The sequence below is a fragment of the Hordeum vulgare genome, chromosome 3H (assembly GCF_904849725.1).
Source record: "Hordeum vulgare subsp. vulgare chromosome 3H, MorexV3_pseudomolecules_assembly, whole genome shotgun sequence".
NCBI classification, from domain to species: Eukaryota; Viridiplantae; Streptophyta; class Magnoliopsida; order Poales; family Poaceae; genus Hordeum; species Hordeum vulgare.
Window position 1 is genome coordinate 594,712,570 of NC_058520.1, and position 16,909 is coordinate 594,729,478.

At 45.3% G+C, this 16,909-nt stretch overlaps 1 protein-coding gene across 1 annotated transcript; it reads right to left on the bottom strand.

Moving 5' to 3' along the window:
- Nucleotides 1-8,497: 8,497 nt before the first annotated feature.
- Nucleotides 8,498-13,304, bottom strand: LOC123445468 (DNA repair protein recA homolog 2, mitochondrial). Its single transcript, XM_045122452.1, has 8 exons — nucleotides 13,156-13,304; nucleotides 12,998-13,058; nucleotides 12,384-12,604; nucleotides 11,761-11,848; nucleotides 10,563-10,732; nucleotides 10,085-10,231; nucleotides 9,383-9,517; nucleotides 8,498-9,210 (listed from the first exon to the last, which is right to left on the bottom strand). Exons 1-8 carry the CDS (start codon nucleotides 13,273-13,275, stop codon nucleotides 8,926-8,928), a joined length of 1,227 nt encoding a protein of 408 aa, XP_044978387.1. The 5' UTR covers nucleotides 13,276-13,304; the 3' UTR covers nucleotides 8,498-8,925.
- Between the last annotated feature and the right edge of the window lie 3,605 nt (nucleotides 13,305-16,909).

The window sequence follows — 16,909 nt, forward strand, 5'->3', positions numbered from 1 at the left end:
GGAGGAGCCCGTTGCAGTGGTCGAGGATCTTGTTGTCATCCTCGGCGTAGCCGGGCAGGAAGTGGAGGTTGCCGTAGTCCACGCCGGGGTGCTGCGTGGAGGGGCGGCCGAGGAAGTGCGGGCGGTCGTGGCTGCAGTAGTTGGCGAAGATGCCCTCCACCATGTCCGGCAGGTGGTGGTTGCGCCGCAGCAGCCGCCGCCCGTCCACGATGGCGAGCCACGCCTTGCACACGCGGCGGCACCTTGCCAGGTCCTTGCGCGGGAGGCAGCGGAGGATGGCCGCGATCGCGTCGTCCGGCAGCGCCTCCATGTGGTCCATCGGCTCGTCGCTCGCTGCCGCCGTGTTCTGGACGCCGATCACGGCAGATCGGGTGTTTCGGGGCGTTCTGAGTCCTGACCTAGGTTTCCGGTCGAGAACCTGCCCCAACACCGTGCTTTTTATGTACAACTTGAAAAAAAAAAGTGGAAAACTTGAAAGCTACGAAAACAAATATGAAAGTTCCTGTGGTAAACTTGCCTTGAGGCTTACGATTCGTGGCCGCACATGTGGGCAAGTTTGAAATTTTCTGGATAATATACAACATAGTATATGGTGTGTAACATGACACCTGCACATCAATATATCATACTTGCTTCTTTGTCAGTATCGTGTACATATTCAACTTTTGTATGGATTGTATAAGCTCTGTACCTTCAAATCTAGCAGTAGTGGTACGTACTTATCAGGTTATCAGACTTCAAGAACACATGTTCCCTTCATCCCCTTGCTAATGTCGCTTTAACTTTGAATGTTCAAGTACACCACTCAGACTCCCCGCAAAAAAACAAAAAAAAGTACACCACTCGGACTGCAAAAACAGCCTGCACGGACAGATGCTACACAATTGTTGTCTAAAATTGCAATTAATGATAGATTGTTGTCTAAAATAATACTCCATCCGTTTCAAAAAAATTGTCTTAGATTTGTCTAAAAATGGATGTATTTAAATACTACTCCCTCCGTCTCAAAATAACTGTCTCAAGCTTAATACAAATTTGTACTGGAGCTAGTACAAAGTTGAGACACTTATTTTGGGACGGAGGGAGTATGTTACTAGATACATTCATATCTTTCCATATATATATTAATAATAAAACGTTACTAGATACTTTCATATCTTTCCATATATATATATATTAAAAAAAACTCTTGTTTTATTATTGAACCCGTAGTCCTTAACTTAAGTGGAAAAAAATCTTTTTGCCTTTTTATAAAAAAAAACTGAACAGCTTTGCTCCGGCGCATTCCCGTGCATCTTGTCGCCTACGTGACAGCGGCTGCGCGGCAGCCGCCCTCCCTCTCCTCCTCCTCTCCTTGCCGCGCGGATCCGTCGGCCGCCCCTCCTCCTCCTTCCCTCGCCGCGCAGATCTGTCGGCCGCTGTGACAGCCCGAGACCGAAGTTCCAGAAGATTCCCCCTTTATTCCGTTTCCGTCGTGTGGTTATTTTTATTTGTCGCATCATCATCGCATCATGCACATCATCCGCATTGCATCGGCATCCCATTGCCGCCAGTTTTCAAAAGTTGCATCTGTTGTTAGTTGCCGGTTCTCGTCGTTGTCCGTTCTGAGCCCGACCGCACTCGCACGCGCTCGCGGCAACGTTTAAATCTTGTTTTCAAAAGTGTGTATAAAACTTTCTCTGTTTGGGTTGAGTTTTTACGTGCGGTCTTATTTTCATATAGGTAGGCCGCCCGTCAAATTTCGTCGCGATCGGAGTCCGTCTGGTACCCGAACGGTCGACCGTAGTGGCACCGTATTCGGTCTATCGTCGGACGTCTTTCGGTGTTTTAAATATCGTTGTCGCGCCGCCCGTTTTCCCTCTCGTCTCCGGTAAACTACTCTACACGGCCACTTAACCGTTCCCGCGTTCGGAATTATTCGAATCCGACCGCGCGGTTGGATCCGGAACGAAATTCCGGTAAACCTAGCCCCCCTTTGTCTGTAAATAGAACCCCCCAGGTTATTTTTAACAGCCCCTCCCTCTCTCTGCCTTGAAATCCGTGCCACCTACCCCCGAAACCATAATCCCACCTCTCTCTCTCCTCCCCTCAGCCTCCAGCCGCCGCGGGCCCGCCCAAGCCCATCTGGAGCCCGCACGGGCCCGAGCCGACCCGCCGCCGGCGCCCTTCATCCCCTGGCCGAGCAGTAGCAGACCGAGCCCCGAGGCTCCCTCGCGCCACCGCCGGAGCACCTCCCCATGCCCCCTGTACCTCGCCTCCAGTCGTCGGAGCAACACCCGGCCGGAGTGGCTCATCGGACCTCGACGGCTCGCCGGAGCCCCGCGCCGTCCTCTGCCATGCCCGCGTCGCCGCCCGAGCTCCCATGCGCCGCCTCGAGTCGCCCCCACCTCGGGAACGGACGGATCCGGGTGGATCCCGGTCGAATCCCACCGCCCCTCGCCGGTGCTTCGCCCCGCCGCCTCGCCTTCTGCCACCGTCCCCGTCAACTCCTGCCGCCGCCGCCCCTGTCGTGCTCGAGAACGAGCAGAGCGACGGGAGCTCCTCCACCTGGGCCGCGCCTTTGCCTCGCCCCGGCCCAGTAGGAGCAGCAGCGCCTGGCCAGCTCGCCGAGGCCTCGGCCTGCCTCCTCCCGGCCAGACCGGCCCAAGAGGCCCCACAAGGTGAGCCCGAGCTCAATTCCCTGCCCAGGCACTGCTATGCTAAGCCGCGCCCTCTCAATCCGGCCCGGTAGTATTTCTTATTTAGGGTTTTTCGAATTAGTAATATTTCAGGAAAATAGACGGATATTAGAACGTTCGTATCTTTTAATCCGCGTGTCGGATCGCGACGTGTAGCATATGTTTTTTGTGTAGAATCTTGCGTAGAATACTATTTTGCAACTTGCATAATTGTTTGATGTAGTTTAGCATGCCGAATGCCTAGAAACATGTGATGTCTATTATGTTTGTGTCCCGTGTTATTTTTTTCGTGCGTGTCCGGATTGCTCGATTGCCGTAGATAATGTTTATGTTTTAGGATCCCTTTTGCCATGTATTTTAGGGTAGTCGTTGGTATTTTTGCATGTAGAGTTTAGCCGCTAGTTTATTATTCCGCGTTAGGACATTATCTCGCATTTACGTGTGGCGATATTTTTGTATTGCAACCCCACATGTTTTATATGTTTTCGGGGTAGAAAAATCCGTAAAATTTAACTGTCTATTTAGTTTTAGCTTTAGAGAAAGTTAGTTCGCACGATATTTTGCTATGTTGCCCTTTTGTTTATTTCGTATGATTTATTCCGTGCTTGTTTTGATTAAGATGTCAATTAGAGTTTTGCCCTTGGATATGTATGCTAGCCCCTGGTAATTTTAGTTGCAAAATAAATCCATGTTTAGGTGTGGTTTACTTGTTCTTTACTTGCTAGGAAATAGTGTTGTTTTAGAGATGCTGAAATATTTCTAAGTGTGAAATCTGTTATATTTTGTTGTTGTCTTTGCATGAGCTTATCTTTTGATATGTAGCTCTTTTGAGGTTGGTGCAATGGAGTTAGTTGTAGACTTTGGGATTCTCTAGCATGCTTTGAATTTTCATGCCTTTTGGACTCCTGTAGCTTATGGTTTTGCTGCTGCCAAAATGCCTTCAGATCGAAAACTGCAGTTTCATAAACTGTTATTTTCTCTAAGTCTGAAACTGTGTGTGAGAAGCCATTTTGTGACTTCTTTTCCTAGTGTTCTATGCTTTCATGCTAGTTGTTGTTAGTTGTTTGTTGTAGTGCTTCTTGCCCTCTATCGTCTCATGTCTTGGTTGAGTATATTGGAGTTGTGTAGCTCGTAGTTGTGGGGTGTAGAAAATGTTATGTGGCTGATTTTGGCAGATTGTAGTGATTTCTTGTTTAACTCGTAGTTGTTGAACCGTAGCTCCGTTTTGACCGTGTCTTATATGGAACTTGCTTGGAATCTCGTGTAGTTTCATATTTTCTTGCTGGTTGTGTGTTTTGAAATGCTTGTGACTGTCGTTGCACACATATTGCATTCATGCCATCATATCTTCCGGTGTCCGTATCTTTTGATCCGTAACTCTGTTGGAGATGTTCTCTATGTGTAAATTGCTTGTAACGACGTGTAGAACCACGTGAACCTATTTGTTTTTCTGTTTAACAACCATTTAAATGCGTTAGTTCAGATCTGGACAGAATCGTTAATTAACATGTGAGGTCGTCTCGGAGGTGCTATATGTCATTTCCAACCTCATTTAAAATGCCTAGATAGGTAGATTAATTACGCTTCACCTCTTGCCATGTTTAACCATATTTAATGTTGTCGTGTACCTAAATCGGGATAGAACTAAATAACTCGTATGTGGAGTTTCGTCAATATGCAACTCGTTGCATATTGAACTTCACTTAATGTGTAGTGTTTGATTGTTGTGAATTGTCATGCCATGTCGTGCATATATTGAGCTGCTCATGCATCATTTGTGGCGTGCATCGTGTGGTGAATATCGTTTGTTGATTCTTGTTTCCAGTTTGCTTCGTCTCGATAGAGTTCCGCAAGCGTGTCGGATTGTGAGGACCCGTTCGACTACATCGGTTCGTCTGCTTCACGGATTCATTCTTCTTCCAAGCGGGATCTCAGGCAAGATGACCATTTCCCCAGATACCATTACTACCATTGTCATGCTAGTTTTATCGCTTCTATCGATTATGTCTCGTTGCCTACCACCTGTTAAATATCAGCCTCTCAACAATGCCATGAAACCTTCGACCTGTTCACAACCTGGCAAACCACTGATTGGCTATGTTACCACTTGCTTAACCTTGTGTTAGCGTTGCTAGTTGCAGGTGCAATTGTTTCCATGTGTTAACATGGGTCCCTTGCCATATCACCATATTAATTGCTATTTAAATTAACGCACATATATACTTGGTAAAAGGTGGAAGGCTCGGCCTTTCTTGCCTGGTGTTTTGTTCCACCTTTGCCCCCCCCCCCCCCTTAGTTTCGGCTACCGGCGTTATGTTCCATAATTGAGCGCTCCTAACACGATCGGGGTTATTATGAGGACCCCCTTGATAATTCGTTTTAGATTAAAGCTGGTCTGGCAAGGCCCAACATTGGTACTACAATTGCCCAACATAATAATTCTGTTAATACTGAAATGCATAGGGCGTCATGAACCCGAGGAGTAATTTTACATAATACAGGGAGGGCCAGTGCTGATGGTGCTGGTCCAAAACAGAGCACTGTGCGGGGCCAACCCAGGGCAACTTTGGTGATTTTTATCAGGCCACCGTACGCGTAGCTTATCCATCGTGTCCTGAGAACAAGATACGCGGCTCCTATCGGGATCGTCGACACGCCGGGCGGCCTTGCTGGATTAGTTTTACCTTTGACGAGATATCTTGTGCATCGGGATTCCGGTGATGCTTTGGATAATCTCAGAGTTGAGGTTTTCCACTAAGGAATCCGACGAGATCGCGAGTTTCGTGATCGAGGATTTCTACGCGGCTTGTGGTTATTTGTGATGGATTAGTTGGAGCACCCCTGCAGGGTTAAATCTTTCGGAAAGTCGTGCCCGCGGTTATGTGGCAATGTGGAAACTTTGTTTAACACTGGTTCTAGATAACTTGAAGTTAACTTAACTAAAATATGCCAACTAGGTGCGTAACCGTGACTGTCTCTTTCGTGAGTTCCTTCTCCGATCGAGGACACGGTGGGGTTATGTCTGACGTAGGTAGGTGTTCGGGATCATTCATTTGATCATCAGTAGTCACGTTCGCTATGCGTAGATCTTTCCCCTCACCACTTAACCTTGCCTCACCCATTAAGCTTTGCTAGTCTTGATACCTTTGCAAATGAGATTGATGAGTCCTCTGTGGCTCACAGATTACTACAACACCAGTTGCAGGTACAGGTAAAGGTTACTTGACGCGAGCGCGTTGATTGGAGTTGCTTCTTCTTCTTCTTCATCATCGATCTAGGATGGGTTCTAGGCCGGAAGTCTGGGATAGCAAGGATGGACGTCGTTCTTCTTTTCACGTTTGTTTTCGTCCGTAGTCGGACCCTGCTCTTATTCATGATGATTATGTACCGTACTGATGTGACTCTGATGTAGCTTGTGGCGAGTGTAAGCCAATTCTATACATCTCTTCTTTTCAGTACATGTACTTGTAACGATATCCATTCTTGCAAAACGACGAGATGCGCTTCTATCCCTGACGAGGCCCTCGTGCCAAATTGAGGATATGATCGCATCTTGGGCGTGACAGCCACCCCTCCTCCTCCTCCCCTTGCTGCGCGGATCCCTTGGCCGCGGATCTCTGGCGCGCTGGCGGCTCGGCTTCGACCGACCTCTGCTTTGAGCGGGGTCAACAGCCAGGGATCGCAGCGGCAGACGAGGCAAGGGAAAGTGACGCCGGGCCAAAGGGAGGACGGGGGCGTCGGTCCCAAGGGAGGATGGGAGCGTTGGCGCGTCGCGGCGGGCATTCGCTGCAGCCCACGTGAGCAAGGCGAGGGACGGCGGCGCCACTCCTAGGAGAGCACGGGGGGCGCCAGCGGCTGGCGAACTCGGAGGCGGCGGTGGCTGTGCGACGTGCTGCTGTTGGGGAACATAGTAATAATTCAAAAACTTCCTACGTGTCACCAAGATCAATCTAGGAGATGCTAGCAACAAGAGAGAGGGAGTGAATCTTCATACCGTTGAAGATCGCTAAGCGGAAGCGTTGCAAAGAACGTGGTTGATAGAGTCGTACCCGCGGCGATTCAAATCGCGGAAGATCCGATCCAAGCACCGAATGAAAGGCGCCTCCGCGTTCAACACACGTACAACCCGGGGACGTCTCCTCCTTCTTGATCCAGCAAGGGGGAAGAAGAAGTTGAGGGAGAGCTCCGGTAGCACGACGGTGTGGTGGCGGTGGAGCTCGTGGTTCTCCGACAGGGCTTCGCCAAGCGCTACAGAGGAGGAGGTGTAGGGGGGTAGGGCTGCGCCACGGGGAGAGGGTTCAGGTGGTGCGCAGCCCTCTCACCGCCCATCTATTTATAGGAGGAAGGGGAGATGGGGCGGCCACCCTAGATGCCCTAGGAGGGGGTGGCGGCGGCCAAGGGGGAGGCCCTTGGGTGGTGCGCCCCAGCCCCGCCAGGGAGCTGGTTCCTACCCACCTTCAGCCCATGTGGCCCTCCAGGACAGGTGGCCCCTCCCGGTGGATCCCCGGAACCCTTTCGATGGTCCCGATACAATACCGATAAACCCCGAAACCTTTTCGGTGAATGAAACTGGATTTCCCATATATAAATCTTCACCTCCGGACTATTCCGGAACTCCTCGTGACGTACGGGATCTCATCCGAAACTCCGAACAACTTTTGGTAACCACATACAAATTTTTTTTTTGCGGGGTTAACCACATACAGTTCTCATTACAACTCTAGCGTCATCGAACCTTAAGTATGTAGAACCTACGGGTTCAGGAACCATGCACACATTACCGAGACACCTCTTCGGCCAATAACGAATTACCTTTGCCTTCCTTGGCATCTATTGGAGTTCTTATTGGTTTATATTTTCCACTAACCTACAAAAAGGTCAACAACTATTTAAATATAGATAAACGAATATGAATGCTAGAGTTGCCAGCAGAATCTAGTTTTGTGCGATTTTATAATGACGGTCACCCGGTGACAAATGCACCACGATAGAAGCAGCACGTGTAAATGCTCCATGACAATACATGAATGCCGTAGCTCTATCTGCATGTGGACATCATAAACACGATCATGAACCACAATCTACCGCTCTCGTCACAGCACCGCCTTCCCTAACAAACGACCTCTCTTGCCGCTGTCCCGTGCTCGACGAGAAAACATCTACCGTCAGCTCGGGCGGCGGCCATTCCATAGACTGCGGTGGCTCCTCCACGCTCGCGTCCCTTGGATGGTCAGAGCTTATTGTGAAGATTTCCTCAATGACCTGTTCTGGCGAGACTTCCGCCGACTTGCAGTCGCTCACGTTGAACAACCCCAGATCCGTATGTTGCATGTAGAACACTTTGTAGTGCGCCTTACGATCCATGTGCTATGTACTCCCTCCGTTCCTAAATATAAGTCTTTTAAGATGTTTCACTAGGACTTCCGAAAAAAGAAAAAAAATTCATTAGGAGTCTACATACGGAGCAAAATGAATGAACCTACACTCTATAGTATGTCTATATAGATCCGTATGTAATCCACTAATGATACCTCTTTAAAGACTTATATTTAGAAACGGAGGGAGTACCAAGTTTCCACGGCATACACTATTCCTTTTCTGAATGAAACATTATATATGAACTACTCCCTCCGTTCCTAAATATAAGTCTTTCTAGAGATTCCACTAATGGACTATATACAGATGTATATAGACATACTTTAGAATATACATTTACTCATTTTGCTCCATATGTAGACTCTCAGTGAAATCTCTTAAAAGGCTTATATTTAGGAACGGAGGGAGTATATTCCTGACTGCCAGTATGATGCACATGATACTACATGGTAAAATTTGTAAAAGTGAGCTCAAGATTTATAATGATGAAGGAATTGGCCCTCAGCTAAACCGGCTAACTATGGTACAAATTACAGAATAATCCAAAGGGAGTGGGAACAATGCCTTGGTACCATAGATTGAAGTTACACAGGGAATACCCTACAAGTACACCATACAGCCTAACAAGTAAAACCCAGATGGCGGAAATCCACACACCTTATGGAACCACCGTTTATATCCGCCTGTTGATGCCGATGTGCATCCATCCCAATTGCCGATCTCCGCGCTTCACCGGATAGATAATAAATGAGCCGCTCAAATCATACACCAGCTGTACACGCAATATTCCTGGGAGTTTCTATATTTACGTTCTGTTGATTTGGCAAGGAGAGAGATTCTGGAGAACCAAATTTCCGGTGGTCTATGTTTGTCACGTTTCAAAGAGTTGGCTCCTCATGGTACTGCAGATGTCATCTGCCACAGCATCGTTCTCAAGTAGGAACTTCTCGGCTTCCTCCTTGCCAGGCAGGAACTCGCCGTTGATCCAATACCCATATCCTTCCTTCACGATAACTCCATGCGAAGAAGCCATCTCCAGAATCTCTGATTCGTGGCAGATTCCCTTACCAAACCCTATGTTGAGCCCAGCTTCCTTCAGGGCTGCTGGTACTAATTTGTTCTTGATGATCCGCACTGCTATACTGATGCCAGTAGCCTGAAAAGGCAGAATTTTCTACTATTAGAGCAATCACATGCACCTGATGGTCTGTTATGATCAAGTTATGCATACTTCACACGTTCTGCAGAACAATGTGCATTTGTATACAATTATATCGACCAAGGGTAAGAGAACACCAACTAAGAATCAAGAAATCTGTCTATAATACCTCATCTTTGCTATAGTACAATTTCCTTCTCGAAGTCCTCATTCTGACTGCTGAATAGAACCCTAATGCATTGCCACCACAGGTTACCTCTTTGTAGAGCCCAGAAGATGGATCTGAGCTCCGCTTTGTTCTAACCTATAAATAGAATCAATCAATAGAGTCAAAGAAGCATGGCAGAAGCATCATACTCCCTGCATTAAAATATCTTGGGAGACCTTCATGTTTTGACTAGTATGACAAGAATAAGGATAACAAAATCACATTAAGGCTGCAACGGAACCAGTATGAAATGTCAGATCAGTATCAGCAGAAAGGGATAAAAATATCACTCTGACATAGAGGCATGCTGGCATATTTGATACTTTCAGTACTACAATAGCATATCTTTCGAACTGTTACGCAAGCCAGTACTGAGTTTCCAATTTTTCAGATCAAACCCATTTAGATTTGGTTTACAAGAACATAACACAGCATATTCATCTATCTTTGTGAGTACATGGAGAAATGATCATTTATAATATCATGAGATCGGTTTTAATAGGTTTCTTGTTCGAACAACAGGAAACGGTACAAACTAAAACAATTACTCAGTCAACAACATCTGAGAAACCGTGTGGAAACCAGGAACAAGGGTATCAAGGAGCTGAGGTGCTGTTCGATGTAATAACCAAACAACATGAAGAAACACAAGTAAATTCATACCTGATTCACAAAAATAATAAGTGTCTCAGAGCGACTTAATGTGTATTGAATTTTTCGAAGTGCCCGGGTCATTAATCGGGATTGTGAGTCTTTAAATTTCATGTATATTTCACCTTCAAGTTCACATTTGGGAATCAGTGCTGCCACCTGTCATTAATCCATTAAAAGCAAGGTAAACAAATATACAACATAGATTAAATACTAAGTACATAAAGTTGGCAACCTAAGCAAAAGTTGCTGAATCATTGCATAAATGAAAGATAAATAACATATCATGCCAAATTATAGTGTTAATCTTAAATCATGGTGTTAACAGTCCAACTGTCAGACGAACTACCTATACGGTATCATCAATGCTAAGGTAAGAAATTAGATATGCTAAGGTAAGTAAGCTTCTACCTATACGGTATAAGAAATTAGATAAAATAAGGTAAGGAAAACAGAAAATATCTGAAAATGGCATAGTGAAGTAACATACACTATCCACAACAACAACATCAATGGATCCACCAACAAGAGTGTTCACTATGCTTAAAGAATTTTCAGCAGAATCAGGTTGAGCTATTAGGAGTTTGTTAATGTCCACACCAACTTCTTCTGCAAATGAAGTGCTGAAAGCATTTTCTGCATCAATATAAGCACAATAGCCTGCAAGTATTCCCAATCACAAATATTGATCAGATACTCTGCTTCACGATAAGATGAAAAACGTATCAACTACCAAGCATAATGAACCAAATAAAGAGTAAAGATAAATCACGCAATAGCTCTGTGAAAGTACTTCATAAGAAGGATTTCAACCAGTTGGATGAAACTTGCTCTTGAGACTTGATGTAGGGAAATCTTGGTAGCCAGCATCGTAAGGGCATTTACAACGCTGGGCGCTAGTGTGAAGCGCCAAGATCGATTTCCTGGTGGACGGGCAGTTGGGGCATCGAATCCTGCCGCCCGGTGTGGCATCGACCCAAAAAGGGGAACCGAGCACTTGGCATTGTTTATTACTGCGCCAGATAACGCGCACTGAGTACAGGTCCTGTTTGTTAGCATCCGTGATAAGCTCTTGTGTTGGAACAGCATGCGCTACGATTGTTTTATTTATTTTATGGGATTTAATTTATTTCCTTAAGCGCCTATCGTAGCGGTCTGCATTGAAGATGACCTAACATTTTAAAAAAAGACTCCTCGGATAAGAACAGTGTTTCCAATAAACATATTAGCAATTTTTAGATATGTTTGTAAGTATACAATTTGCAAACATTCTTTACTAATGCATGTTAGAGAGAAGATTAAAAATAAAAACCAACAAATGTGGAAGCCATTCTTAAAGTTGAAGATACAAAAACATTCTTTATTAATGCATGTTGATGTTAGGGAGAACATTAAAAATAAAAACCGACAAATGTGGAAGCCAACTTCTTGACGCTGAAAGGATACTAATAATGCTACGTGCAGCTGCTCAAGAATATACAAAAACATTTATAATGACTTGGTGAAGAATAAAAGAGGAGGGTAGACAATTTTGTCAAGATTATATGCACAAGATTATAACCATTCACAGATTTCATTTTGTCAAGGATTTGCTGTAGCCAAGTACATATGGTGAAGGATAAAAGAGGAGGGTACACAATTTGATAAGTGAATAAAAAAATTGCAGGCACTGTAAAAGAAATATCAACCTCCATTCTTTTGGGCTTCCTTGATAACATGAAGTGCAAGTGTTGTTTTCCCAGATGACTCTTTCCCAAATATTTCAACCATTCTACCCTGCCAAACAACTTTAATCAGTGATTTGTTGAACAGGGCAAGTAAAATCAAATTTGAAATATACTGAAAAAAAATGAAATCCAAGGAGACAAACATGAACTGTGCATGTATATACTTTTCTAGAGATACTGAAGACAAACTGTGACTCTTGGGTGCTCAGACCAGCCGAAAGATAGCAACCATCATCAACAGACAACGCATGATGTTTAGCATGAGCTAATGAAAGGGACTTTGGCACTCAATTAACGAGTTGAACACATGATACAGTTTAAACCAATGCAGAGGTGTAGGTGTGCATCAAAATTCCCACAAAACCATACCAAATAACATTTGGACTTGTTACTGCAGACAGAAATAGGGAGTGCTGTATAGCATACAGCAACAAGACACAGCAAGGTTATTTGAATTTCCGTGCGCAACATCAGTGGGCCATGTGCAGTACCAAGTGAGGCATTTATAGGTAACTAAATGATAACGACACATACTTAGATCATGTGACTATTTAGTGTTGAACAATATGGAAAAGCATTATCACCTTTGGTAAACCTCCAATGCCAAGAGCAAGGTCAAGCTTAAGAGAACCAGTCGAAATGACAGAGGCGCGCCTTGTCCGGGAGAAGCGCTCCAGGCATAGATTAGAGTCTCTATCAAAATCACTCGCAAGCTGAGAGACGGCACCGTTCAGCGTCGACACTTTCTCAAGAGACTTGGCATCATCCAGTGGGGGGTCGCTTTCGTAGTCTAACTGCATATCAGCTGAAATTTTGTACAGATTCCTGAGCAGATGCGTAACTCATAAGGAATGTAGTTAACACAAAATAATAGTACATTGTGGTAAGAGAGCATCAGGTGTTTACTAGGAAGAATGCTGGTATACCTTAACCATATGCTCTATGCAGACAATAAACTGTATCGAATTGACACTTGGGGTGTATTCAATGGGCACAACAACAATTCGATTTTCGTTCATTTTTTCAGTGTGTAGAACAGGTTTCTGATATTGCAGGTGGTACATTGTATGCATGGCGTAAAACTTTGAAACTGGCATATTTCACCCATTAAAAGGGGAAGAAGGGAAATCTGGAACCTTTTTACAACATATAAGGAGTATTAAACAGCAATTAAGTTTTGAGCAAACATCAGCCGTACCTGTAGTTGACAAGAAACAGGCTTGTGACCAGAGCCGATAGTAGGCGTCGCTTCTCCCGCTCTAGCAAACCACAGCGAAGAAAAGGTGGCCGGCGTTAAGCTGGGAGCTAAAATGAAGGGTTCCAGGCAGAGTGGCTGCGGGGATGAGGAGGCTGTACCTGAAGGGGTAGGTGGCGGAGGTGAGAGGGCACGGACGGCGTGGAGTAACGGCGGCCCGCGCCGGAGACGAGGGCGGCGGCTCGTCGGAGGAGGGCGGGCGGCGAGGAGAGGACGCCCATGCTGGCGGCGCGGCAGGGGGAGGGGGGAGGAGCGAGGAAGGAAAGCAGGAGGAACGGACTGGCAAATCTCACAGACCCAAACTGGAAACTTTGGGCCGGGCCCGGATACCGCAGGCCCTAGTCAGGGAGCTGCCAGTTAAAAAAAGAAGAAGAATGGCCCGGCTCATCCGCTGGTAAGTACGGTTGGGTTGGACCGGCCTTCACTGCTTCTTTTTCTCCTCTCATATTTGCTGTTCCGTTTCCGATCTCCTTCCATCGAATCCTTTCCGATCAACTGCTAATTCAATTTTATTTTATTTCTAAACTCGTGCATATATTTAAAATCATGAACATTTTTGAAATTTGTGAATGATTTTATATATTATCGATCATTTTCACAAATCACATCAAGAACAGTTTTTGAATTCCTAAAGAAGTTATACTATATGCAAACATTTTTTAAAACTGTGAAAAAAAATTAAACAACTTTTTGGATTAAAACTGCAAACATTTCAAGCTTCTCTTTTTTCTACAACACATGAACTATTGGGATATAAAGTATTTTTGTAAGGTGTGTTTACTTAGGTGATAGCTTAACAATCTTACTATTGGATAAACTATCCCTTTTTTATAACTCAGATGAAATATATTATGACTTCAAAGAAAATTGCTGTACACATATCATATTGAAGCGTTTATAAGCATTTGTATAAATATGTTTGGGAGAGTTTTCTATAGTTTTGGTGTCCCCGATCAATTTTTATCCTGGGTCTGCCTCTGTTGGGGCACGCCTTCCAGGCTCGTGGGTCCCATGGACCTTCAGTTGCCCTAACTCCAACTCCATAAGTACCGTCTCGCGTAGAAAAAAATCAAGGAGAAAATTTCATCGTGTTTTATGAGATAGAACCGCCGCCACCTCACGTTCTTTCTCGGGATGGGTGATCTGGAGTTCGTTTGGGGCTTGAAAGAGGGGGGCTCATCCATGTCGTCATCATCAACCCTTCTCCATCAAGAATTCCATGATGCTCACCACTGGGAGTGAGTAATTTCTTCGTAAGCTTGTGTATGGTGATAGAGTTGGATGAGATTTGTCATGTAATCGAGTTAATTTGTTAGGGTTTGATCCTTAGTATCCACTATATTCTGAGATTGATGTTGCTATGACTTTGCTATCCTTAATGCTTGTAATTAGGCCCCGAGTGCCATGATTTCAAATTTGAACCTATTACATTTTCATGAATATGAGAGTGTTTTAGATCTTATCTTGCAAGTTATATGCATATATTATGTGTGTTGTGGTCCGTAGAACCCAAAGTGACAATAGTTTTTTTCTTGGTACGTAATAGGTGACAATAGTTATGATCCTCTTCGGTGATGACCGTATATGAGGAGATCATGTATTCACCACATATTAATGCTTTGTTTTGGTTTTCTATTAAAGGAATGCCTTAATATCCCGTAGTTTCCCTTTGGACCCCCACTACCACGGGATGGTAGATGACATGCAAGTTCTTATTATAAACACGTATGACTATATACGAAATACATGCCTACATTACATTGATTAATTAGAGCTATTGTATATCGCTCTAGGTTGTGATTGTCACGTGAAGAATGTCATACAACATAACTATCCATCACTGATCCAATGCCTATGATTTTCTCATATTGATCGTTAATAAGTTACTAATGGTGTTGTCATTGCAAACATCACAAACGGCTATTGTTCATGTTCCTGCTACCATTGCTACTGTTGCTAAAACTATCAAAACTATCAAACCACCGTGCTACTAAATACTTTGATGCAAAGATATTATATTTCATGTGTGATTGAATTGATAATTAAACTGCTAAGGCTTATAAATATTCTTTTACTCTTCGTGTGTCAAATCAAAAAAAATTGGGTGAAATACTACACTTGAAGACTGCAGCGACCCCCTATACTTATGGGTTATCAGCGGCCCTTGGTCAGGGCACTCAAAATATTACCACACCATCCAGGGGCCATACGATGCCACCTCTTGATGATTTCCGGTATCGTAGGTTTTTCCGTGGATTTAAACTATTTGATTGGCCATGGTGCTGAGGTACTTTCGCCAACCAGTGGTGGGGCGGCTGCACAAGGCCAAGGCATGTTGCAAATACATCATCTAGGATTTTCCACGCGTTTCTGGACATGATTCCATGCGCCGTCTTGCGGATCTGTAGTTTTTTACGCTGAAATCCTAAGAGTGCAATAAATGTCACAAATATTACAGGTGAGTCCCAAGAATACGAGGGCGTGACACATGTCATAAGATGGCATCTTTTGAGAGCATAAGAAGTTTCGAGATCAATAGCAAGATGTACCACAATAATGATAAAACTGAAGAAAAGATGGGTTGTCATGTAGCAAAACCATCACCGAGCCGTTAACCATTGCCAGACTAAAAACCATACAATAATGGTAAAACTGGAGAAAAAATGAAAAAATAAATAATATATTTATAATGAAATGAAAACTTAAAAATTTCTTTCATTGCAGTAGGTCTATCAACGTATATGCACAAGACGAACTTGATGAAATGCAATTCAGTGTCAAGCTATCTCGTTTACATAGCGAAAATTGATGGACCTAAAAAAAGAGAGAGAAGCTTGCAGCTTACCACTATCCCCGGACGTGAGTATTTGAGTTAGTCCTGTAGCTCCTCGCACGGCGACGTGTGACTATACCACTGCCTATCTTTGCTGAGACCCAAAACACGGGCTCTCGGCAAAGCATACCCATCGTCACCGAGCCGTTAACCACTGCATTACTTGCCACTTGAGACCTCTTTGCCGCGCGGTCATTGTTCGGCTGTCGGCAAACATAGCGCTTGCGGAGTTCTACATTTGCCGAGTGTGTTTTACAGATTGTCTTGTTAAATGCCTGTATTTGCGATGCTGCATCTATTGCCGAGTATGGCTCTTGGCTTACGTCTTTCTGCCGAATGTCCGTGGTTTGGCTGTTGGCATAGAGCGAAACACTCGGCGTAGAGTGAAATTCCAGTAGTGACTGCACCTTGTTGGATTCCACACCCAAGACGTACCGGAGACATGCAGATGCCGAGAAGCAAAATACATTTCAATGGGAAGGTCTCAACTCAGTCCTTTACGCACCATGCATGATGTCCCCGAGTCAGCCTGGACGTACCGAGCGGGCTTCATGGCCCGCTCGGTCCAGGCCCGACCACAAAAACCGACCGGTCCGGTCCCTCAAAACAAGACCGAAATTTGCTCGGTCCGGTCCGGTTAAAGCCCGGTCCGACCGAGCGGACCGAACAGCTCACCGGCGGCATGGCGAGGGCATGGCGGGGGCGTGCTGGAGGAGTGCCGGGGGCGTGCTGGAGGTGTGGCGGCTCAGGCGTGGCGGGGGAGACGTGCTATGCCGCCGCCGCCGCCGTCCAGAGCACGAGATGGAGGAGGACGTGGCCACTGTCCTCTCCAGGACGAACCACCATGTCCAGGAGCTTCGCAAGCATCGGATCTCCTCCCCCCCGTAACAAATCGATGGGATTCGCCACGAATCAGTCGGGATCTTGCTCCATCTCCAGCTCCGGCCGTCGCCGTTCGTCGTCGATTCCGTCGCCGTCGCTGCTTCTCCGGCCTCCCCGACCTCGTTATCGAGCTCTACATG

What these genes read in the sequence shown, in the direction of transcription:
- LOC123445468 (XM_045122452.1), bottom strand. Translation starts at nt 13,275, where the DNA reads ATGGGCGTCCTCTCCTCGCCGCCCGCCCTCCTCCGACGAGCCGCCGCC. An exon ending in CTGTTTCTTGTCAACTACAG is followed by an intron (nt 12,605 to 12,997) that starts GTACGGCTGATG and finishes ACAAAATTTCAG; the next exon opens with CTGATATGCAGTTAGACTAC. An exon ending in TGTACTATAGCAAAGATGAG is followed by an intron (nt 9,211 to 9,382) that starts GTATTATAGACA and finishes CTGCCTTTTCAG; the next exon opens with GCTACTGGCATCAGTATAGC.